This window comes from Vidua macroura, chromosome 1, assembly GCF_024509145.1.
Source record: "Vidua macroura isolate BioBank_ID:100142 chromosome 1, ASM2450914v1, whole genome shotgun sequence".
NCBI lineage: Eukaryota > Metazoa > Chordata > Aves > Passeriformes > Viduidae > Vidua > Vidua macroura.
Window position 1 is genome coordinate 4860697 of NC_071571.1, and position 22274 is coordinate 4882970.

Here is a 22274-nt window from a genome sequence, read left to right on the forward strand (position 1 = left end):
CAAATTTCTCCATCCCTTTACCCTTTCCCCAAGCCCTCCCCATATTTACCCCAGCAGCCTGCAGGATGGCCCAGAGCTGGTGGGAGGGGACATCCTGTGCCTGGCTTGCTTGTGTGGCACAGGGAAGCTGCAAAAGATGAAGGAAATGGCAGCTCCCATCCCCTGGAATCACAATGAACTGGCTGCCCTTCCTCATCTCTGGTTCTGCCCAGACTGACAGACATTAACGTAATTCCCTTTATTCCTTTGGGCTGCTCCCAGCTCTGCATCACTGCTGGGCTCATTTTGGCCCCTCTGAGCCTGGCTTTCCTGAGTGGTTCAGCAACTGCAGCTGTTGTAGTCCCTGTGGAGAAAAGTCTGTTCCCTGTCCATGCCACCTGGCCCTGGCAGAGGAGGTGGCCCATGTTCCCTGAAGCAGGGGTCCTTCTGCTCCAGCCAGCTCTGGATGTTCGTGGGTGGCACAGGGATGATTAATATATTACATGGTGTACTTCTAGTGACTGCCTATGACTGCAGAGCTTATCTGAGGTTTAAACATTAATTCCAGCCCTCTGGGAAGTCTGTCCCGGCACTGTCCTGTCCCAGACACAGCCACCAATGTCAGGTGTCGGGGAAATTTTGAAAGTAGTTGGTGATTTTGGGCGATTCCAGAAATGCCTGGTGCTGCTCTCCGTGATCCCTTGCCTCAGTGTGGCTTTCCACCAGTTCTGCCAGCTTTTCATGGTCCCGTACGTACCTCACCACTGTGACACCAGCTGGATCCGCGCCGTCGGCCCCAACCTGACGGAGGAAGAGCAGCTGAACCTCACCCTGCCCCGCGGCGCCGACGGGCAGTTTGAGCAGTGCTCCATGTTCTCCCCGGTGGACTGGGACCTTGATGCCATCCTGGCCTACGGACTGAACGACACGGAGAAGTGCAGCAGTGGCTGGGTGTACCCCTCAGACCAGCCACCGTCCCTGCTGACCGAGGTCTGTACTTGCTGCTTGATGTGCTGGGATGTGGAAGGGACGAGGCACCCCAATGGCCACACTTCCCCCAGAGCTGGTGACTGACCATGGTGCAGCTGGGATTTACAGCAGGTGTGGGTTGGGGACGTTGGCCCCACCATGCAGGCCCCAGGTGTGCTCCTGGAGAGGGTGCAGGCTGTGACAGAAATGCCAGTGGGGAGATGAATCACTCCTGGAGGGACCTCCTGCCCCTGGGTTTCCCCATCCCTCTGCGTGCAAGGGTTAACCTTTCCACTTTAATATCATGGAATGGTTCGGCTCAGAAGGATCCTTTAAAAGTCGTCTAGTCCAGCCCACAACATCACAATTTTCAGCTGAGAAAGATGCTAAATTAAGATAAAGGAGAGTAAGTTTAGATTAAATATTAGGAAGAAATTCTTCACTGTGAGGGTGGTGAAGCCCTGGCACAGGTTGCCCAGAGAAGATGTGACTGTCCCATCCCTGGAAGTGTTCAAGGCCAGGTCTAGTGTAAGGTGCCCTGCCCATGGCAAGAGAGTTCAAATTAGATGATCTTTAATGTCCCTTCCAACCCAAACCATTTTATGGTTCTGTGATCCTTCCTATGTCACTATTTCCACTGATGTCCTCTGGAGGCTGGCAATTGCAGGACATCTCTTTAACAGAAACTGCTTGTCCCAGGAATCAGCACTGCATCCTTTCTCCTCTGGGAGCTCAGGTGGTCTGGCAGGAAGCAAGCTGCTGCTTCTGTCCCCAGGCCCACCTAAAGCAAAATTTGCCGACCAGGAGGCTCCCCTGGGTTGGCTGGGCTGGACGAGAGGGACTCCTGCAGGTCCCAGTGCATGGGAGAGGGACCCCACTGAGCACCCCAAGGGCTTGTCCCACCTCTGACTTGCATGCCCTGTGTATTGTGGGGATTCACATCCTTGGAAGAGGGAGTACCAAAGCATCTGTTTCTCCTTTCTCCAGTTTGACCTGGTGTGTGACAGGAAGGACCTCAATGACATTGCCCAGGCCATCTACATGGCAGGACTGCTCCTGGGATCCATGATCTTTGGGCCTCTGAGTGACAGGTGAGGAGCCACAGCCCTCTGCCCAGTGTCTGTGCAAAGCCAGCACAGCACTGACCAGGTGGTGTGAGCCTGTCTGGACTGTGCACCCTGTGCATTTTGTTGCCACTTCTCACTACAGGGACCCTGACTAAAGTCCTCAGGTCCCATGAGGACATGGCCACACAGGGAGGGGAAGGGAGAGAGACACAGCATGTGTGTACAGTGCTTTGCTTGTCACCCCACAGTCTACTCTGAGCCTTATCAGGGTGATAAAAATCACTGTATAACCTGCTGGGCTCCTTGCCATCTCCATGGGGTCTCTCCAGACACTGATCCTGTCTTCCCTGTTTCTCCCCAGGATCGGCCGCCGCCCAGTCATTCTGATCTCCATCTTCCTCCAGGGCTTGTTTGGGCTGGGAATTGCCTTTGTGCCTCATTTCTATGTGTACATGGCCTTCAGGTGTGTTGTGGGGGCCTCCGTGTCAGGGATCACCATGACAATACTGGCCTTAGGTGAGTAGGATGCCCTTGCCCTGGGGTATCTCAAGATGCAATAGAAAAGTCTTTAAAAAAATGAAAATATTCATGTTTGGCTAGAAAAACACCACGGTGAGGACAGGTCTTGATCTTCACTATCCTTTGGTACTTTGGCAACTTCTCAGCCCTCAGTCAGAGCTTTGGGGAGCATCTCTCTCCAGCCAGTGCTCAGAGGAGGGCAAATGTTCCAGCACAGGAGGTCAGTCTAATCCTCACCTCCAGAATAATTCTTCTCCAGGGAAACACATGTTTGCCTCAGGGGACATAATTTAGATGACTCTGAACCTTCCTTCTTCCTTAGCTACAGAATGGATCGGTGTCTCCTCCCGGCCAAAGGCAGTGCTCACTTCTCACTGCTGTTTTGCCATGGGGCAGATGATTTTGGCTGGTTTGAGTTACGGGATTCGCAACTGGAGGCTGCTGGAAATTGCAGGATCTGTTCCTATATTTGCCTTTTTCCTCTGCATTGGGTAAGTAGGATGTGGACAGAGCTCCTGCAGACATGACAGCAGTGTGAGGGGTGTGAGTGAGGAGGAGGCAGCAGCTCAGAACCAAGCTGGGTCTTTCCCATTGGAGTGTGGGTGCTGGAGGAGCTGCTGCAGAGCTCAGCACATCTCCCTGGGCACTGGACTGCTGAGAGCAGCAGCTGCTGTGCTTCAGGTCTCCAAATGTGGCCTTTGGAGCCTAAATTTAGGGTACTTAGAGCCATTGATCCCACAGGCCTTTGACTTCAGAGTAGAGCTTGATGATCCTCGTGGGTCCCTTCCATTGCAGAAGATTCTGTGGTTCTGGGATCTGATTCTGTGGTGGCCAAGGCTTGCTGGACACGGTCCCAGAGAAAGGGGCTGTGGGGGAACTCAGCAGGACACAGCAGCATGTCCTGGCCTCCTCTCCTGGCAGGGTGCTCCCAGAGTCAGCTCGCTGGCTGGTGACCAAGGGCAGAATCGAGGAAGCCAAGAAGGTCCTGCAGAAGGCGGCAGCCACCAACAAGCGCAGCCTCCCTCCAGAGCTCCTGGAGCAGGTACTGGGGGGTTCCTGTCCTCAGACACTGCCCTGGGCCTTGCAGCAGCCCCTGGAGCTCAGCTCAGCCCAGAAACATCTCTCCATTCCCACTGGGGATGGTCTGGGCATGGCCTGGGGGGACTCCAGCTCCAGCTGAGCTCCACAGGGATGAGGTCAGGGAAGAGGCCCAGCTTCTGCTGAGGCTCAGCCTGGAGCTTTCTGGGGTCCACCTGGGGATGTGGGAAGGACTGAAATGCTTGCCTGGCTTTTCTCCCCTGAGGATTGTGACTGATGAGCACAGAGTCTCTGTTTAGTCTGTGGGTTTCCATGCAGGAATGCCTGAAGGGGAGTTCCCTCCTTGCCGATCACAAAGTTCCTACACTGGGGAAATGTTCATCCTGAGGAACCTCTCAGTCACCACCCCCTGTGCTGGGCAGCCAGAGCACAGTGGGGCTGCCCTCCCTCCCAGAGACTGGGGGTCACAGGCCTGTCCTGCTGGGGCTTTCCATGGACTGCAGGTGGAAAAGGAGCTGGACATGGGCTTCCTTTTCCTGCTCTGATTCTTTGACTTTCTGTGTTTTGAAGTTGAAGCCTGAGAAAGAGGCCAAGTCTGGAAGTTTCCTGGATCTCTTTAGGAAGAAGCACCTGCGGAATGTGACTTTAATCATGTTGTGTGCCTGGTAAGACATTCCCTGGTGCATTCTTCCCAAACTTCTAGGTGAAAGAAAAGAAGGGATTGACAATTAGTCATCAAGAAATTAATCTTGTGGGTTTTGAGTGTTTGATGGCTGTTTCTGCTTCTGGCTGTTTAAGATGCTTTGTGGGAAAGGCTATAGCATTTCCAGCTTTGGCAGGCCTGTGCTATTCCTCTGGTTTTACATCTCCTTGGAAATGCTGTGACTTGGTGAAAATGTTGTCACTGGAGATCAATGCTGCATTTCCTCATAGCTGATACCTGCTCAGTGCCACCCTGCCTGGCTTTTAGGTTTGTGAACAGCTTTGTCTACTACGGGCTGAGTCTGAACGTGACAAATTTTGGCCTGGACATCTACCTGACTCAGCTGGCCTTTGGAGCAGTGGAAATCCCAGCCCGTGTTGGTTGTATCTTCATTCTGCAGAGGTTCGGGAGGAGGAAAACGCAGGCCGTTCTCCTGGTGCTGAGTGGCCTGGTGTGTCTGATCATCACCAGCATCCCTGAAGGTGAACCACCTCGTCCCACATGGAGAGGACATCCTCTGGGACAGGGAGGCACAGAGCCCCAACCCTTCCCTTGCTGGTTCTGTCCTCCCAGCCAGGGTGGCTCACGTCCCTCTAGGCCTGAGCTGACTGTGGCTGCAGAGGCCTGGCCGAACCCATAGGGCCCATTCCAAAAAACCAAAACTTTTCTTGCTGATGGTGATAGCAGAGGGCAGAGCTGAGTCCAGTGGGCCCTCTGTCAACAGAGCTGTGCTCTGGGAAAATTAATCCCTGGGAAAGTGAGACGATGGATGCAGAGTGCACTGAAAGTGGCCACCAGGCCAGAGCAGTCTGGTCCATGCTCAGACCCTGTCAGAGGCGATGGCTCCCTGCAGGTGACACAGCTGTCCCTGCAATCCCCAGTCTCTATCTGTGAGTGGTGCTGGGCTCTCCCCCATCCCATAGCAGCTGTGTGTCCTCCTCCCCTCAGACCAGCCCGTGGCAACCACCGTCCTGGCCACCATTGGCAAGTTTGCTGCCTCAGCCTCCTTCTCCACCTCCTACGTCTATGCCGCCGAGCTCTTCCCCACGGTTGTCAGGTGAGCTCTCCCCACACATCACAGCTTCCCTCTGCCACGGCTGGCAGTGGTGATGGAGCAGGATCCCACTTTTCCCTATGGCCACGCTCATCCCCGTGGTGGCCTGGGGGTGCTGACCCCTGCCCACGCCTCCCGCTGCCCCTCTCTCCCACAGGCAGACGGGCGTGGGGCTGTGCTCCATGTCGGCGCGGGTGGCCGGGATCCTGGCCCCGCTGGTCCGTCTCCTGGGGCAGTACCACCGGGCCATCCCCATGGCCGTCTTTGGGAGCGGCCCCGTGCTGGGGGGGCTGCTCTGTGTGCTGCTGCCCGAGACCTGCGGCACCGACCTGGCCGATGGCACAGGGGACGGCCACCCCCCGGCTGAGGTGGGTCCCTGGTGCTGCCTCTGGGGTGGGGATGTGGGCAGCCAGCGCTGGGGGAGCCCCTTGGCATTGCATGCGCTGGGGGTTTCTTCAGGAGTTACAGAGGTGGGAGGGCACGGAGTGGGGCTGTCCCACTGCAGAGGGAGGGAGGAGAGGAGACCCCATAACCCTGCATGTGGAGGTCATCCCTTCATTCCTGTCCACGGGATAGAACAGCCAGTGCTTCCTCCCTCTGCCCTCCTCAGGGAAGCGCTGGTGCCTTGTAGCCACATCCTCTGGCTTTCACCCTCTCATAGCTCCCAGCCCTCATTCCCCATGGGACCAGGTGGAATTGCACCCCAATACTTTTGTTGTCTTGCTGGGAGAAGGGTGTCACAGGAACAGTCAGGAAGTTGCTGAAGGCTGCTTGTCTCAGGGACAGCTGCCATCAGCTCTTCGCACACCTTTCCTTGCTTTTACACCCTTTTCCCTTTCATCAGGTCTGCGAAAATGCCACCAGCGGCTCTCAGAATGGGCAAGTGAAAGGAAAAGGTGGTGGCGAGGACAATGAGAGCACGAAGACCACATACTTCTAGCTGGGTCTGCAGGTGGCTGTGGATAAAGGCAGCCCAGCGCTGTGTGGGCACTGAGGACAGGCAGGGTCTCTCCACCGCAGGACACTACCTTTGCTTAGGCCATCACTGCCAATTCTTGGGTTTCCTTGTCTTTTTTGCCTTCCTCCCTCTGTAGCTTGTCCTCAGGCACTGCAGGTTGTCACTGGTGTCCAACAGTGCTCTCACCAGAGAAAACTAGGTGCTTTTTACTTGAGGAAAAAAGAAAGAAATCAAGAATTAGAATGGAGGCACTTCCTCTTTGTTTTTCCTGTTATGTCTCCAGGAAGGTGAGACTGTAAACTTTGTCCAGTGAAACACCCACTAGAGCACTGAATAAACTTGCAAGAGAGAACTGGGCTCACTAACAGGAGAGCTGGAGCAGATGCAGCACTGAAAACAATCTCACACTTGCAAAGAGTGATTTATCGTGACTGTCTAGCAAGATCATCCCCTTCTCTCATAAAAACACTCCTTTTTTTTTTTTTTTTTTTTTTTTAATTTGAGATACTCAGCTGAGAAAAAAAAAAAAGTGATGGAAGAAACAGCATGCAGAGAGCAAGGACGTTTAACAGGCAGCAGAATTTTCCCTTCAGTGCTAGTGGCTTTGACTTGATGCCTGTCATGATGATTTGGGCATGGAAAATGGTGCTCTTGGGCTGCAGTGTGGGACCAAATTGATTTGTCCATTCCAGGAAACTGAGGGATGTTGTGGCAGTTGGTCTCTTAGAAAAAAGTAAAAATCTTTCTGGGAAATGTTAAGTCTTTTCTACTCTGTTCTAATCTATTCCTTTTTTGCTGGATCCATTTTGTCTTTAAAAGATTTAGGACCGCTTTTGTCTTATATTGTGAAGAAAAAAAAGTGTTTTTCCTGTGCTTCCCTTCATATTATCTCATGCCCCTCAGTCCAACTGTCTTTTCCCATTGGATGGGTACAGAAGAAGCCTGGGAGTTGCACATGGTGGTTCTTCATCTTTGACTGTATAGCTCAAAGTTTTTTTTCTGGTAGTATCAAGAAATGTTAAACCAGAGTATTTCTTCTCTCTATGGTCATGCCTAAATGTTTTCCATGGATCAAAGTACCTCATGGATATTCAGTTTGATCAAGACAGAGTTTTGCATAAAATCTGTGCCATGTGACGTTGTCCTGCCAGGAGGGGACCGGCTGTGGTGCCATTTTCTCTCTGGCACTGCTTTTCAGAGGATTTGCTGTGGTGCTCATCTTCAGTACCCTGAGAACAAGGGAGTTCAGTCCTTTGTCCTTTCCTTGGAAAAGGCTGGGGAGTGCCTCCTTTGGGCTTTTATGGAAAACAAGGCATTGAAGGTAAAGGCTGAGGGAAGAGCTTGGAGCCAAATGTACAGTTATTGAAGGAACCACTTTGGAAATTGTACTCTGAGACTCTCTGTTTTAGCTCATTTCATAAATAAAGGCATCCAAGCACAGCTGATGTACTTCTGCTTCCAGCTCATTTGTGCCTCCAGTGGGCTGAAGATCCATTTCATGGAATCTTGGAGTGGTTTGGGTGGGAAGGGACCTTAAAGATCATCTTGTTCCAATCCCTCCCTGCCACATGCAGGGACACCCTTCACTATCCCAGGTTGCTCCAAGACACATCCAACTTGGCCTTGGACACTTCCAGGGATGGGGCAATGTCGTGGTTTGGGGCAAATTTGGGAGGAAACTTCCAAAGGGGTCCTCTAGAAAGCAGATTCAAATGGCCCCTCCCCCAGCTGGTTCAGGAAAACATTTCCTTGGAGAAAAGTGGGAAAAAACCTGTTTATTTAACAAGCAAAGTATTCACAAGCATAGAAAATTAATAATTTTAAACAATAAAAACTCTCCCTGTTCTGAAGAGATGGCAAATTTAGAAAGAACTTTTTGTGGGGTGTAGCTTGGCTCACTCAGTCTCTTATCAGTCCTTCCTACTCTGGAAAACGCCACATCCTGGGCCCCGGTGGGCCACAGGTGTGAGCTCCCGGTGTTTTTCTGGGTTTTCAGTCCAGAGAAGGGCTGAACAGTTCCAAGAAAAAGAAAAAGCACAGCCCGGGGAACATTTCTGTCTCAGCTCACTAAAAACTAACTAAAAGCAAAGGAGAGCTCTCTCCCACTGTCCGTGCTGCAGACAACACAGTCCAGGAGAAGGATGTGGGGGAGCAAGTGCAGTCTCTGATAACAAACTCTGTGCTTCTTCTCGCCTCCTTCGCTCTCAGAACCAGTCTAAAGGTGGAGAACTTAATATCCAGCACAAACAGAACAGATGGTTGGGGAAACAAGCATCATAAAGCCACCCTAGGACAGGCAGCTACAGCTTCTCTGGGCAACCTGTGCCAGGACATCACCACCCTCACAGGGAAGAATTTCTTCCTAACATCTAATCTGTATCTCCTCTCTGTCAGTTTTAAGCCATTCCACCTTGTCCTGTCACTCCATGCTCTTGTCCCAAGTCCTTCTCCAGCTCTCCTGGAGCCCCTCTAGGCTTCTAAGGTCTCCCTGGGGCCTTCTCTTCTTCAGGTAGAGCAATCCAAACTCTCTCAGCCTTTCCTCAGAGAAGAGGTTCTTCAATTCCTCTAATCATCTTTGTGGCCTCCTCTGGTCTCATTCCAACAGTTCTGTATTATATTATATCTGCTCTTCTCTGGATCACTGAATCCTGTGAGTTTGAATACCCCTGGAATGTGCACTTGAAGAGCACCTGAATAGCTTGACTCATGTTTTGCCCAGCTCAGGACAACTGGGAGGATGTCCAATGTTTTTGCAGTGCCTTAATGTCACTCCTAGCCAGCCCACACATGGCCTTGCACTGTAATGAGTAGAGGTGACAGCACAAAGTGGAGGCAGGAGTGCTGGAACAGCATGTGGGAATGCAAACATAAACCTGTGGGAATGCAAATACACTTTTGCATGCACACAGTGGGGTGTTCTGGGCTCTCATGATTGTGAGGCCATGGGCAAACGGTAAAATGTGACCTTAGGAGTAACTAAAGCAAAGAGGATGATTCCATATCGAAGGGAGGGAGCCAAAAAGTTGACAAAGTGATGAGGACAAAATAGGGTAGAGAGGTTTAGCTGGGAAGAACAGGTTTTCTCATTTTAGAGACAAATTTAGGAGAAAATGCTCTGGAATGAGTGTTTCTGCTAAAGAAAAAAGGCTTCAAGAATCCCTTTTCCTGTCAATGAGAAAATGGATACCAGTGGGTGAAAGTGAAAAAAACGAACTGTTTATTGACAAAGTGCCCACATGGCAAAGGAAAAAAAAAATGAACAAATGCTAGATATTGAACCGTCAGAACTTCAACCCCAACACACACCCCACAGCACAACAAAAAACCCCAAAATGCCAGGGAAAGAAACAAACAGACCAGCTGCGTGGCAGAAGGAACAAAATGGCACCAGTTTTTTTTGTCTCAGGGTAGGGGAAAAAAAATTCATGCAGCAGCTTGGGCAAAACATATGGGAGCCTGTGGAACCTCTGGCATTGGTCTCCTCCTCACAGCATATGAAGATGGTGGATTTTAGTGGATCACTCCTGCCTGATTGGGTCCTGGCAATTGTCTGATCTTGGACCAAACCAAGCTGAACAATTCAAGAAAAAAACCAAAGGCCACCAAAGGACTGCTGCTGCAGTTTCTTCAGGTCAGGAAAAGGGGAAAGAAAACCTTCTTGCTTAAGCTAACAAAAAACGAAGCTAGCTAAGCAACTGTCTTGGGGTGATTTTTTGATGATGCTCTATTCCCTGTCTGTTTTATGCCCAGAAATGGCTGCTGTAGCTTTTAAGATGGATCTGGGGAAAGCATTGGGAGCCTGGGAGCCCCAGTGGGGGCTTTGTTCAAAGACTGTCTTGGTTTGAAAAGACAGGTGTCTACTTAGGAAGGCAGGAGCCTCTCTTGAAATGGAAAATGTAAACCCCTTCTGTCTGAATTATTATAATTGTGAAATGAAGGGGCTCTCAGGCAAGGATGTGGGAGTAGGAATAACAGTTCTTTATTAGGAAAATAAAAATGCAGTAATACAGAACAACACTGCCAGAGTCAGAGCAGGCCCTGGCAGCCTGTGGGTCAGGGTGGTGGCAGCAGTCCCATTCCATGGGGGCTCAGCCCTCCTGCAGTGCCAGCTGTGCTTCTGCTGGAGCAGGGATCCTGGACAAGGCTGGAGTTTTCCTCTGAAGCTCCAGGGCTGCTGGAGATGGGCCTGGGCTTCCTCTGGGAATGCAGTGGGGAAGAAAGCTGCTCCTCTGGGAATGCAGTGGGGAAGAAAGCTGCTCCTCTGGGAATGCAGTGGGCAAAGGCTGCTGTGGTGTTGCAGGAGTCAGATTGTATCCAGGTAGGAATGCTTGGCTCCTCCCCCTGGGCGCAGCATCTCCCCATGGGATGATGGAATTTTCTCAGCCATGCAGGGACACTCACTGGCCATGAACAGAAGAGATCTCCTGGAGGGAGGATAGGTCCTGGAAGAGATAAAGAAAACTGCCCCACCTGGTTTTAACAGATGGCAATAGAATACACACCCCCAGACACATCTTGCATGGCAATTTAAGACTCATTCCCAGGTGTGCCCACTTGGTGCCCTGTGGTGGACATTGGCAGCTACTTTGTTGCTTAGCTAACTTTTCCCTGATCTGCAGCAGTGATCCTCCTTTTGTTTTTCTTGAACTCTTTCGGCTTGGTTTTTGGTCCAAAATCAGACAATCACCGAGATGGACCAGGACCTGCAGGGGACTGGTGGGAGCCGCTCCAAGCCTGAGACCTCGGAAAAAAAAGCTGAACCAACAAGACAAAGCTCACCAAAATCCATCAACTTCATCTGCTGTGAGGAGGAGACCAATGCCAGAGGTTCAGCAGGTTCCCATCTGGCTGCTGCATGAACTCAGTTTCTTTCTCCCCTTCCCTGAGACAAAGGGGCCACTATTGTTTTTGCCTTCCCAGCCATGTGGCCAACCAGCCTGTTTATTTCTTCTCTGAGCATTTTGAAGTTTTTTTGCTGGGTAGGAGGTAAGGTTCTGAAAATAAATATCTAGCATTTATTCAATCCTTTTCTGTGCCTTGCAGGCACCTTGCTTTGTTAATAATCAGGGTTTTTTTTTTTTTCACTTTCACCCACTGGTATTCATTTCTCTCATTGGCAAAAGGCATTACTGAAGCCCTTCTCTTGGAGGAAACATTAATTCCAGGCCGTTTTCTCCTAAATTTGTCTCTAAACTGAGACAGCAGCAAAGTAACCTCCAGTCTGCACTGCACCCAGCACACCCTGGAGTGAGTCTTTGAACAAAGCCCATGCAGGAGCCCCCAGGGCTCACAACCATCCCCCAGACCAACCATGAAGTACAGCAGCCATTTCTGAACATAAAGGACATGACAGGAATAGAGTATCATCATAAAATCACCCCAAGACACAGAAGTAGGGCCAAAACAGTTCCTGTTGTCAGAGGAGCCCCACAGGGACCACTGAGATAATCAGCACATCTTCGGTGTCAGTGACACCAACAAACTGTGCTGTGGGGCAGAGGTGTCAAGATCCTGGACCTTCCCCTGTACCTAGAGGACATCACCCTCTCCATTCACCTGACCCCATGCTGGGAAGCCCCAGGTCCATGAGAAGAGCAAAGCTTGTAAAAAGGGACCCAGCAGGGAATGGCTGAGGAGGTGAGGAGATGAGCATTAAAGCTGCTCTCCTGACTCTGCAAGAAGACATAGAATCATTGATTCATTTAGGGTGGAAAAGACCTCTAAGACCTCTAGCTCCAGCCATCATCCCAGCACTGCCAGATCCACCATGAAACCACATCCCTAAATGACACAGCTTTTAGATACCCCCAAGGATGGTGACTCCACCAGTGGCCTGGGAACCCTCTTCCAGTCTTGGACAACTCTGTAGAGAAGAAATTTTACCAGTTATCCAATTTAAACCTCCAGTGTTGCAACCTGGGACCATTTCCATTTGTCCTGTTATTTGGGAGAGAAGACTGACCCCCACCTGGCAGCATCCTCCTGTCAGGGATTTGTAGAGAGTGAGAAGGTCCTCCCTGAGCCTCCTTTTCTCCAGGCTGAGTTCTCTCAGCTCTTCCAGGTGCTCCAGCCCCTTCCCCAGTTCCGTTCCCTCCAGTGCCAAAGCCCAGATCTTGCAAACTCCCTATCCCATCTCCAGACATGGCCAAGTTCCACATGACTGGGGTGATTTTGTGCACCAAAGCCAAAGCACAAAATGAATATCAGCTCCAGGAACACCTGGCCTGGACTTGGGAGACCCCAGCCCTCAAAACACCATTTACTAGAGCACAAAGAGATTGGAAACCAAAGGGTGCAGCAAATCTGAGTGAGCAGCCTTCTCCTTCTTCAAGACTAGTGATGTGCTTGAGGAGATGGATTCATTGGAGGGCACTGAAATACATCCTCTGCTGGCAAACAAAGTAGCAGAGGAGAGGAGTCCACCCTTCTCTTCCTTTTGCATGACACTAGATGACACTAAAATGTCATGACTGAGCTGGCAGCAGCCAACTAAAGGTCACTGCAAAAGGCTCACCGTGACTGAGGAAAACTGTCCAAATGCCCACACTGTTTGGCATTGGATTGCAGCATTCCCATGCAACTGAGAAAAGTTCTGCAGCTGCTAGTAGAGAAAATAAATGCAGATTGTTCATTGGAAGACTTTGAAAAAAGAAAAAAGTCCTTATTGAACTCAGCCACTCTGCTTTAACACTCTATTTCTGCATTGTTTGTGTCTGATGGAAACAAAGCTCGTTTCCATCTGCATGTTAAATTACAGACTTACAACTTCTGTGTAGAAAACACTCCAGAGCCAAGAGCAGTTACAAAGGCCAACTGTGAAACAGTAGGAAAAAAAAAAGAGTCAACACCATTTATTATTCACATATTGCATTACAAGTGTCTCTTATCAAACTCAGAGCATAATTTATATTATTCATGTAGAAACTCAACTTCAACACCACATGGAAAGAAAAGCTAAATACATTGTGTGACAGGGGTGCAGTGACATCCTGATCAAACGTCGAGGCTTGGGCTGACGCGCAGCCCGACGACCCAAGGGATTGAGTGCAGGAGGGACAAACCCAGCGCCCGCTTTTGCCCAGTACAGCCACTCTACTGGTGATTTCTTGCATACGGGTAAAACCTTACAGCGAAAGGCCTTGTAAAATCATAGTTCAGGCCTTCTGCTTTGGCTGGGTACAGCTAACAGCTGGTCTGACAGGTATCTGTGAGAATCAGCCTGGCAGCCTTTACCTGTGAGAACCATCCAACACCTGTGAAAATAAGAAGTCTGTACTCGTGAGAATCCGTGAAGAACAAAAGTAAACAGCTGTCAAAAAGAAAGCCTTTAGCATGCATGGACATGAGCAACTACAAACCAATGAACTGAGTTGCAATAAGTTACTAACCAATTAGAAATAAACACAATGCCTTTAGAAATCCATATGGATATGAGCTGTGAAGAATAAAGACTAGCTATGGTGGATGAAGAAGCGTGTCTCTACTGCAACAGTGATTCTTTATTGCTGTAACACACGACAGGGATGGTTCCATGGGTACCAGCTTGCAAAGGACTGGGGAACACGTTGGGAGGCCAGCCAGGCATGACCAAACTGGGTTTCAGGGACACTTGGAAGTTCATCTGTTCCAAAGGCAGAGTGATATAGATCTCCTCTCCCTGTGACCATGGATATTGTGTTCACCATCTGAAAGACCAGTTTCCAGGCAGCAATGCCTCCCTGGTCTGCTTCGAGAATGATGGAATCAGACTAGACTGTTGGTAGATGCCTGTCCAATCATTGCTTCCTCTCTGAGCATCTGCAGACGTCCTTCTCCAAGTCTGTCATCATCTCTGGTATCTCAGAGAGACACTTCAGTTTTCTGCTCCTGAAGATAAGAAGGAAAGAGGAGGAGATGAGACTGTATTCATTCCTGATTCTGACATTTTTTCTTTGCCTTAAATTTATGGTTTTGGATATTTTTTTTCCTGAAATTCAGAGTTCCCTGTACCCACCTCATCTAGAGGTTGTTCGTTCCCTGTGTCATCTGCCAGGTCAATGCCGCGGGTCTCGGGCAGCAGGATGCAGAACAGGGCCACCACCACAGGGATGCTCCCATAGATGGCTTTGGGGATGGCCCGGTGGTACTGGTCCAGGGGAATGATCAGAGGGGCCAGGATCCCGGCCACCCTCGCCATGGTTGAGCACAGCCCCACACCCGTCTGCCTGGGGGAGAGAGGAGCAGAGGGAAGTGTGGGCAGGGGTCAGCACTCCTGCACTGAATGTGGTCCCATGGCCACCTCCAGCCATGGCAGAAGGAAGCTCTGATGTGTGGGGACATCTCACCTGAGGATGGTGGGGAAGAGCTCAGCGGCGTAGACGTAGGAGGTGGAGAAAGCGGCCGTGGCTGTGAACTTGCCGAGGATAGCCAGAACGGTGATTACCACGGGCTGGTCTGAGGGGAGGAGGAGAGACGATCACTGTAACCTCCAGGGGGATGGTTCATTTGGGAACAGAACTCTCTGCAGTGGGATTTCTTGGGATGGCCCTTTCTAGACTTGCTAAGCAAACGTACCACCTGACCCATTGGAAATGATGCCCAGCATACCCTTACCCGGAAAATACCCTCTGGCAAAGAGAACCCAGATTTCTCCTGAGGCCTTGGACATTTTCTACATCTGCAACTGAAGTGAGCTGCTGAGCCAGCACAGGTGTTTGGGGAGTGCTTGGTTGGAAATGCCATGTCCCTGACCTGGAAAGCATTGGGAAGTCCCACTGTTACCTTCAGTCTCACTCACAGCCCTGGCACAGTAACAGAGGTGGAGTATGGACTGGGGCACAAACAGATGCAAACAGATGACAGGGAGTGGGCATTTGATTTTCTCTTCATCTAAGAAAGGGAGATATGGTGACTATAAAGCACTTCTTCTGCTATAGCTTTCTGCCAGATGGTGGTGGTATCTAGTGGGTGGGTGGTGTCTAATGGACACTGCCAGCCAAGGACCAGGAGCTGTGGAAGAACCAGGCACAGCCCTGAGGGAGAAGGAATCCAAGGTGAGGGGAAGCCACAATGTTGGGGATGAAGCAGCCTGGGCTGTGACAGTGGGAGTGAGTGTGGGTCTGCCAGGATGGGAGGATGGCTCTAACAAGGGTCGGCATGTGCAGGGCACTGCCCAGCTCTGCTCACAGGCTGGGAAGGTTCACCTTCAGGAATGCCAGTGAGGATGAGACATATCAGGCCAGCCAGCAGCAGGAGAATGCCCTGCACTTTCTTCCTCCCAAACCACTCCAGCAGGAAAATGCAGGAAATTCGAGCTGGAAGTTCCACTGCCCCAAAGGCCAGCTGTGTCAGGTAGATGTCCAGACCAAAATCTGTCACGCTGAGGCTCAGCCCATAGTAGACAATGCTGTCTGCAAACCTGAAATTCAAGTAAAGCAGAATAGAACATGTCACCAGGTGTTTTCTGAGGGTTTATAACCAAAAATTAGAAAGGTTAGAATACATGCAACTTATTTAAATTCCCAGCAATCTCTGTTTTGGTTCTAGTCAGCACCTTTGACAGTTGTGTGAAACGTAGTTGCTGGAGATAAAGCAGAAAGGATTTCCATATGGTCAGTTCCATATGGTCAGCAAATTCTAGACTGAACGCAAAGCTTCTAGATAGGTACAAAACTCCTCCAGGGCCCAGGGATTGCCAAAGCTGGAAATACTCAAGCCTTTCTAACAAAACCCACAGTATCGTGGATAATGATCTTCTTCCCATGCCCAGACATGGTAAATCTGGTCCAGTATGTGGAGGTAGAATGATAGCAGATAAAGACATACACATGTATGTTACCAGAAAAATCACTTTAATTTACTGCTCTTTTCAACCATCAACTTATTTTCTTTCACCTACTAGTTTTGACAGAGGGGACCAGGGAATGTCTTACCAGGCACACGACATGATTAAAGTCACATTCCGCAGGTGCTTCTTCCTAAAGAGATCCAGGAAACTTCCAGACTTGGCCTCTTTCTCAGGCTTCAACTTCAAAACACAGAAAGTCAAAGAATCAGAGCAGGAAAAGGAAGCCCATGTCCAGCTCCTTTTCCACCTGCAGTCCATGGAAAGCCCCAGCAGAACAGGCCTGTGACCCCCAGTCTCTGGGAGGGAGGGCAGCCCCACTGTGCTCTGGCTGCCCAGCACAGGGGGTGGTGACTGAGAGGTTCCTCAGGATGAACATCTCCCCAGTGTAGGAACTTTGTGATTGGCAAGGAGGGAACTCCCCTTCAGGCATTCCTGCATGGAAACCCACAGACTAAACAGAGACTCTGTGCTCATCAGTCACAATCCTCAGGGGAGAAAAGCCAGGCAAGCATTTCAGTCCTTCCCACATCCCCAGGTGGACCCCAGAAAGCTCCAGGCTGAGCCTCAGCAGAAGCTGGGCCTCTTCCCTGACCTCATCCCTGTGGAGCTCAGCTGGAGCTGGAGTCCCCCCAGGCCATGCCCAGACCATCCCCAGTGGGAATGGAGAGATGTTTCTGGGCTGAGCTGAGCTCCAGGTGCTGCTGCAAGGCCCAGGGCAGTGTCTGAGGACAGGAACCCCCCCAGTACCTGCTCCAGGAGCTCTGGAGGGAGGCTGCGCTTGTTGGTGGCTGCCGCCTTCTGCAGGACCTTCTTGGCTTCCTCGATTCTGCCCTTGGTCACCAGCCAGCGAGCTGACTCTGGGAGCACCCTGCCAGGAGAGGAGGCCAGGACATGCTGCTGTGTCCTGCTGAGTTCCCCCACAGCCCCTTTCTCTGGGACCGTGTCCAGCAAGCCTTGGCCACCACAGAATCAGATCCCAGAACCACAGAATCTTCTGCAATGGAAGGGACCCACAAGGATCATCAAGCTCTACTCCGAAGTCAAAGGCTCATGGGATCAATGGCTCTAAGTACCCTAAATTTAGGCTCCAAAGGCCACATTTGGAGACCTGAAGCAAAGCAGCTGCTGCTCTCAGCAGTCCAGTGCCCAGGGAGATGTGCTGAGCTCTGCAGCAGCTCCTCCAGCACCCACACTCCAATGGGAAAGACCCAGCTTGGTTCTGAGCTGCTGCCTCTTCCTCACTCACACCCTTCACATCATTTTTTTGTCCTCCTGAAGCTCTGCCCTTCTCCTCCTTACCAGATGTAGAAGAAAAGGGCAAACATAGGAGCAGATCCTGCAATTTCCAGCAGCCTCCAGTTGCGAATCCCGTAACTCAAACCAGCCACCAACATCTGCCCGATGGCAAAAGCCGTGTGAGTAATCAACAGTGCCTTTGTCCGGTAGGAGACACCAACCCATTCTGTAGCTAAAAGGAAAAACAAAGGTTCAGGCTTATTTTGGGCACTCTTTTGTTATTGTATCTTGTGAGGCCACATCTGCTGCCTCAGGGCAAGGGCCTGCCACTCACCCAGGGATACGACTGTAATCATAATTCCTGACAACGCAGCTCCCACGACACACCTGAAGGCCATGAACACATAGAAATGGGGCACAAAGGCAATTCCCAGGCCAAATACCCCCTGGATGAGGATGGAGATGAGAAAGACTGGCCGCCTGCCTATCCTGTGGAAGAAGAGGGAAGACCCAGTCAGTACCTGGAGAGACCCCAAGGGGAGAGGGAAGAGCCCAGGAGGGATGCAAAGTGATTTGAGAACCAGAGGAGATTTGACATCCATGTGAACATAGCTCTTCTATACACCCCAAGAAATAATGTGCAGAAACATCAACGTCTCCAGTGTTGACCCATCGTGGTTCTGGCAATGCCTGAGACACCAGCAGGGGCTAAACTTGTGATTCCTGAAGAACCATCCCAACAAGGCTGTGTCTGCCTCTCTTTTCAACCCTCAGACATTTCCAGACCTCTCAGGTGGGCCCAGATGCCCTATCTCAGGCAAGGGGATTGCATCCTGTGAAGGGAGCAGTGCATGTACAGTCTGAACCCAGATCAGGGCTGGCCCTGGGTGCTGGGTGGTGTCTCTGGGAAGGAACTGTGTTTCCTCACCTGTCACTCAGCATCCCAAAGATCATGGCTCCAATGAGAAGCCCAGCCATGTAGATGGACTGGGAGACATCATTCAGGACCGCCCTGTCACACACCAGGTCAAACTGGAGGAAGGAAAAGACAGATGCTGTTGCTTTTGACAGACTCCAGCTGCTTTCTGGGGTTGGGCAGCCTTTCTGGTTGATGGTGGATCCAGGATTTGGGTTCCTGAGCTCTTGCTCCAGCCCCTGGAAGGAGAGAACCCCTCACAAGGGCTTGAGCTCTTCATGGTGAGCACTTAGGACACCAATCAATGGTGGGACAGGCACACGAGGTGTGCAGCATGCCTCTGCATGCTGGTACCCATCCAGCTGGGTGCAGGGATCTGCAGGATTCCCCTCCAGCCCAAAGGTCCCTGAGGGAGTGTCCTGGTTGTTTTATTTAAAGTGTGGCCTTGGGGTGAGATCTGTATCAGCTTTCTTCTCTGACTGAAAAGGCAGGGCAGAAAGAGGAGGAGAGCAGTGTTTTTTACTGATAAATGAGGACCAGCGTAGGAATGGGAAGGGATGCAGCTGCTGACACTCCAGAGAAGCCTTGTCTGAAATGGACTTGGTGCTTCAGGGACACCAAGGAGCTTTTGCAAATGCCAGAGGCTGGACTTTCTCCTCTGTCCCAGCTCCATGGAAGGTACGTGTGAGAAAGTGTTGGAGCTGGCCGGTAGGAAAGGAGGGAAGAGGAATAAGGGAAAGTGAGAAAGGAGCAAAGGTCCTCAGAGGGAGAATCACAGAATTATGGAATCATTTAGGCTGGAAAAGACCTCCAAGAACATCAAGTACAACCTTTGACAGACCATTACCCTATAAACTAGAAGGTGGGAGATAAGGCAGAATGGAGAAGTTGAGGATGCTGATAAACAAGGATTTTGCTCAACTGCATGGGCCCTGGCATGTCTTGTTGCAGCCCTGAAGGTTTCTGGAGGCCCAAGAAATATCAATGACCAGCACCTGGAAGGTAAGATGATTTCACAGAGATGATGATGTGAGTAGAACCAGGCTGAAGAACAGGGGATACCGTGGCAGGGATGCCCAAAAGGTCTCTCCAGGAAGTTACATCATAAAGTCAAGGGTCTGGATAGTGGAAAGGGGACAGATGGTGGGCACAACATGTGCTGGACTCACACCCCCATAGTCACTGCCTGTGCCCTCCCCAGGCATCTTCATCATGGCCTTCCTGCGACAAGCTCCCAGGGATTCCAGCTGCCATCTGTGTGATGGAGGCAAAATCCTGCAGTAAATCTCAACCTGCCTGCACCACAGCTGGCACTGGCTGACCAAACCACAGGCCGGGATATTCCCATCCCCTCCTTTCCATGCCCCTGTCTCACCAAGCAGCAAGTACAGACCTCGGTCAGCAGGGATGGTGGCTGGTCTGAGGGGTACACCCAGCCACTGCTGCACTTCTCCGTGTTGTTCAGTCCATAGGCCAGGATGGCATCGAGGTCCCAGTCCACCGGGGAGAACATGGAGCACTGCTCAAACTGCCCGTCGGCGCCGCGGGGCAGGGTGAGGTTCAGCTGCTCTTCCTCCGTCAGGTTGGGGCCGACGGCGCGGATCCAGCTGGTGTCACAGTGGTGAGGCACTTCCACAACCATGAACACTTGGCCAACCATTTGGAAAGGATTGAGAAGTAGTGGGAGGGAGAGGAGCAGGATCAGCAGTTTCTGATAGAGCCCACACTCCCCCAGAGCACATAAAAGATCCCCAAACTCAGCCATGGCGAGCGCCTCTGTGGCCAGGCTGCACTGGTGCCTATGGCTTAAATAGGCAAATATTAATGTTTAAACTGTGTGAGCACTAAAGCCCTAATCCAGTGTGATAAAATAAGCACCTGGACTGGCACACCAGTCCATATTATGATGATACAGTGCAGTGCTCCAGGCTGCACTTTGTCACCAGCCTTTCCCTCCCTGCTCTTGGGAATACAACAAAAGTGCCAGAGCTCTGCCACTCTTGGAGACAGTATAGTGACATCTTGTCCTTATCCAGCCTGGGAAGTGTCACAAGGCCTCCTGAAGGCGACTGTGCTGCGGCACAAGGTTTTTGTCTGAGGTATGAAGTTGGGATTCAACAAATGAGGGTTAATTTTGCTGGGGGTGGGGATGCAAACAGAGTAAATTGGCTGCTCCCATTAATGGTTTAATGACTATATAGCGCATCCTGGAGACAGAGATATGTAAGAGAATATGTGAGAGAAGCAGAAGAACACTTCTCCTCTGGACCTGGAAATATATCTGGTAGTCCAATAGACATGCTCTTGACAGCTGTGTCCCAAACTCTCTGTTTTCATTTGTAGAAACCCTGGTTAGTCATAAAACTAGATCTAAACTACAGTTTCTTGCTGATAATCCTAACATAGACCTAGCTTAGTGAGTACCCTCAGGGAAAACAGCAGGTTACACACACAAACATTCAGAGCACACTGGATTTAGGAAATGACACCAGCTTGGCTTTGCCTGAGGTTCTGATGTCACTTGAAAAGCAGATTGAGCTGATTTCTGCTGCACATCTGAGCTGCTTCTTGGGTAGACTCCCTGAGTGGCTTGTGTCTTTATTCCTGGTAAACTGGCTATAGTAAAAAAGGGCAATCCCAGCTGGGAAGAAATGATGATGTCTGGCTCCAGATCAGAAGGCTGAAGGATAGCTTTATTAAAACAGCTTTATTACATTAATATAAAATATCTTTATTACATTAATATACTATTTAAAGAGAGTCTATGCTATTCTACATACGTACTTCTTACTTACCTATCAACTAACAACTTGTGACTTCTCCGCCCAGAGTCCGAGCCACAGCTGGATCCAATTGGTCACTGAACCCAAACAACCTTCACCAGAATCCAACCCAGCAATCACTGCAGGTAAACAATCTCCACACCACATTCCACATGGGGAAAACAAAGGATCAGAAATAAAGATTGTTTTCTCTTCTTCTCTCTGTGCTTCTCCTGAGAGGCAGAATTATGTCTCTCTGTCCAGAGAATGTGAATGTCACAACTGGCTAGCTGGATTGCCCTTAGTGTGTGAAATTTTGTGTGTAATTTGGCAAAAGTTGGTTTTACCAGAGCTCCTGGCTGCTTTTACCAGAGCCATGAGCACATCACTAATGTGCTCATTTCAGATCTCCTCTCCAATGCTTTGTTTTTCACTCTTAATGCCCATAGTATATCTGAGCCTCCAGCAAAGTCACTCCTGGGTCACACCACCTGGATTGGTGTTTCATGAGTGGGAATAGCACTGTTGTGCTTATGAAAGTCAGTAAAGGAGAAAAATATTTTATTTTTAAGCATCACCTCTAAGCTGGAGTGGGAGAGTGAGATCATACTGGTTAGTGCTGTTCATAGTAAAGGAAGAGAGGAGTAAAAGTTACCTAGAGTTGTGTAAATTCACACCAGTGCTGTGCATTTACCATCTGCACCCACCACACAGCCAAACGTCACTCAGCTCTGCATCCTCATCCTAGGATGAGTGGACTTGCTGTTATTCAGAGAAAATCCCTGAACAGGAGGCTGAGCTACACGATTTCCAGAGATTCCTTTTACCCTAAATGCATCTCTGGCCGTTTGGTGGGATGGCTTGGCCGAGGAGATCTGCTCTGGCAGAGACATTGTGTCCCTGTCCTCCCTTCTCTATCAGTGTGCAACAAGCTCAAGTCTTCAGGCTCACCCTGTTGTGTGTGGCTCATGGTCTTCCCTGCCATTTCTCAGCCCCCAGCTGAAGAATTTTCTCTGGCAGAGGTCCAATTTATGACTATAAAACCTCCTTGAGAACGACCCAGACCTGAGTGAGTTTCATGTGCTAATGCAGATGTGACTCCTCCCTTAAAGCTCTTCTTCCAGCCATGCCAGACAGGCTCTTCTGAAGCCCTGGGAAAGCTTCAGTCCTTTGTCACCCTCAGATGACATTTCTCATGGAAAGATGTCTTCATAACTGTCTCCATCATCTAGGGCTGAGTGGGGCAA

At 50.4% G+C, this 22274-nt stretch overlaps 2 protein-coding genes across 2 annotated transcripts; one reads left to right on the forward strand and one right to left on the reverse strand.

Annotated features, from left to right (window-relative positions):
- Positions 1-334: 334 nt before the first annotated feature.
- Positions 335-7732, forward strand: LOC128818659 (solute carrier family 22 member 13-like). Its single transcript, XM_053998198.1, has 10 exons — positions 335-969; positions 1936-2039; positions 2377-2531; positions 2857-3025; positions 3456-3576; positions 4143-4237; positions 4543-4757; positions 5224-5332; positions 5487-5697; positions 6174-7732. Exons 1-10 carry the CDS (start codon positions 598-600, stop codon positions 6267-6269), a joined length of 1647 nt encoding a protein of 548 aa, XP_053854173.1. The 5' UTR covers positions 335-597; the 3' UTR covers positions 6270-7732.
- A 6180-nt stretch (positions 7733-13912) lies between these two features.
- On the reverse strand, positions 13913-20048 carry LOC128810080 (solute carrier family 22 member 13-like). Its single transcript, XM_053982633.1, has 10 exons — positions 19659-20048; positions 18278-18381; positions 17684-17838; positions 17413-17581; positions 16861-16981; positions 16199-16293; positions 15470-15684; positions 14612-14720; positions 14281-14491; positions 13913-14153 (listed from the first exon to the last, which is right to left on the reverse strand). Exons 1-10 carry the CDS (start codon positions 20028-20030, stop codon positions 14127-14129), a joined length of 1578 nt encoding a protein of 525 aa, XP_053838608.1. The 5' UTR covers positions 20031-20048; the 3' UTR covers positions 13913-14126.
- Positions 20049-22274: the final 2226 nt, after the last annotated feature.

What these genes read in the sequence shown, in the direction of transcription:
- LOC128818659 (XM_053998198.1), top strand. Translation starts at nt 598, where the DNA reads ATGTCAGGTGTCGGGGAAATTTTGAAAGTAGTTGGTGATTTTGGGCGA. An exon ending in GCCTTTTTCCTCTGCATTGG is followed by an intron (nt 3,026 to 3,455) that starts GTAAGTAGGATG and finishes CTCTCCTGGCAG; the next exon opens with GGTGCTCCCAGAGTCAGCTC. An exon ending in TTAATCATGTTGTGTGCCTG is followed by an intron (nt 4,238 to 4,542) that starts GTAAGACATTCC and finishes CCTGGCTTTTAG; the next exon opens with GTTTGTGAACAGCTTTGTCT.
- LOC128810080 (XM_053982633.1), bottom strand. Translation starts at nt 20,030, where the DNA reads ATGGCTGAGTTTGGGGATCTTTTATGTGCTCTGGGGGAGTGTGGGCTC. An exon ending in GATTACAGTCGTATCCCTGG is followed by an intron (nt 17,582 to 17,683) that starts GTGAGTGGCAGG and finishes TTTTCCTTTTAG; the next exon opens with CTACAGAATGGGTTGGTGTC. An exon ending in CCTCACTGGCATTCCTGAAG is followed by an intron (nt 14,721 to 15,469) that starts GTGAACCTTCCC and finishes TCCTCCCCTCAG; the next exon opens with ACCAGCCCGTGGTAATCACC.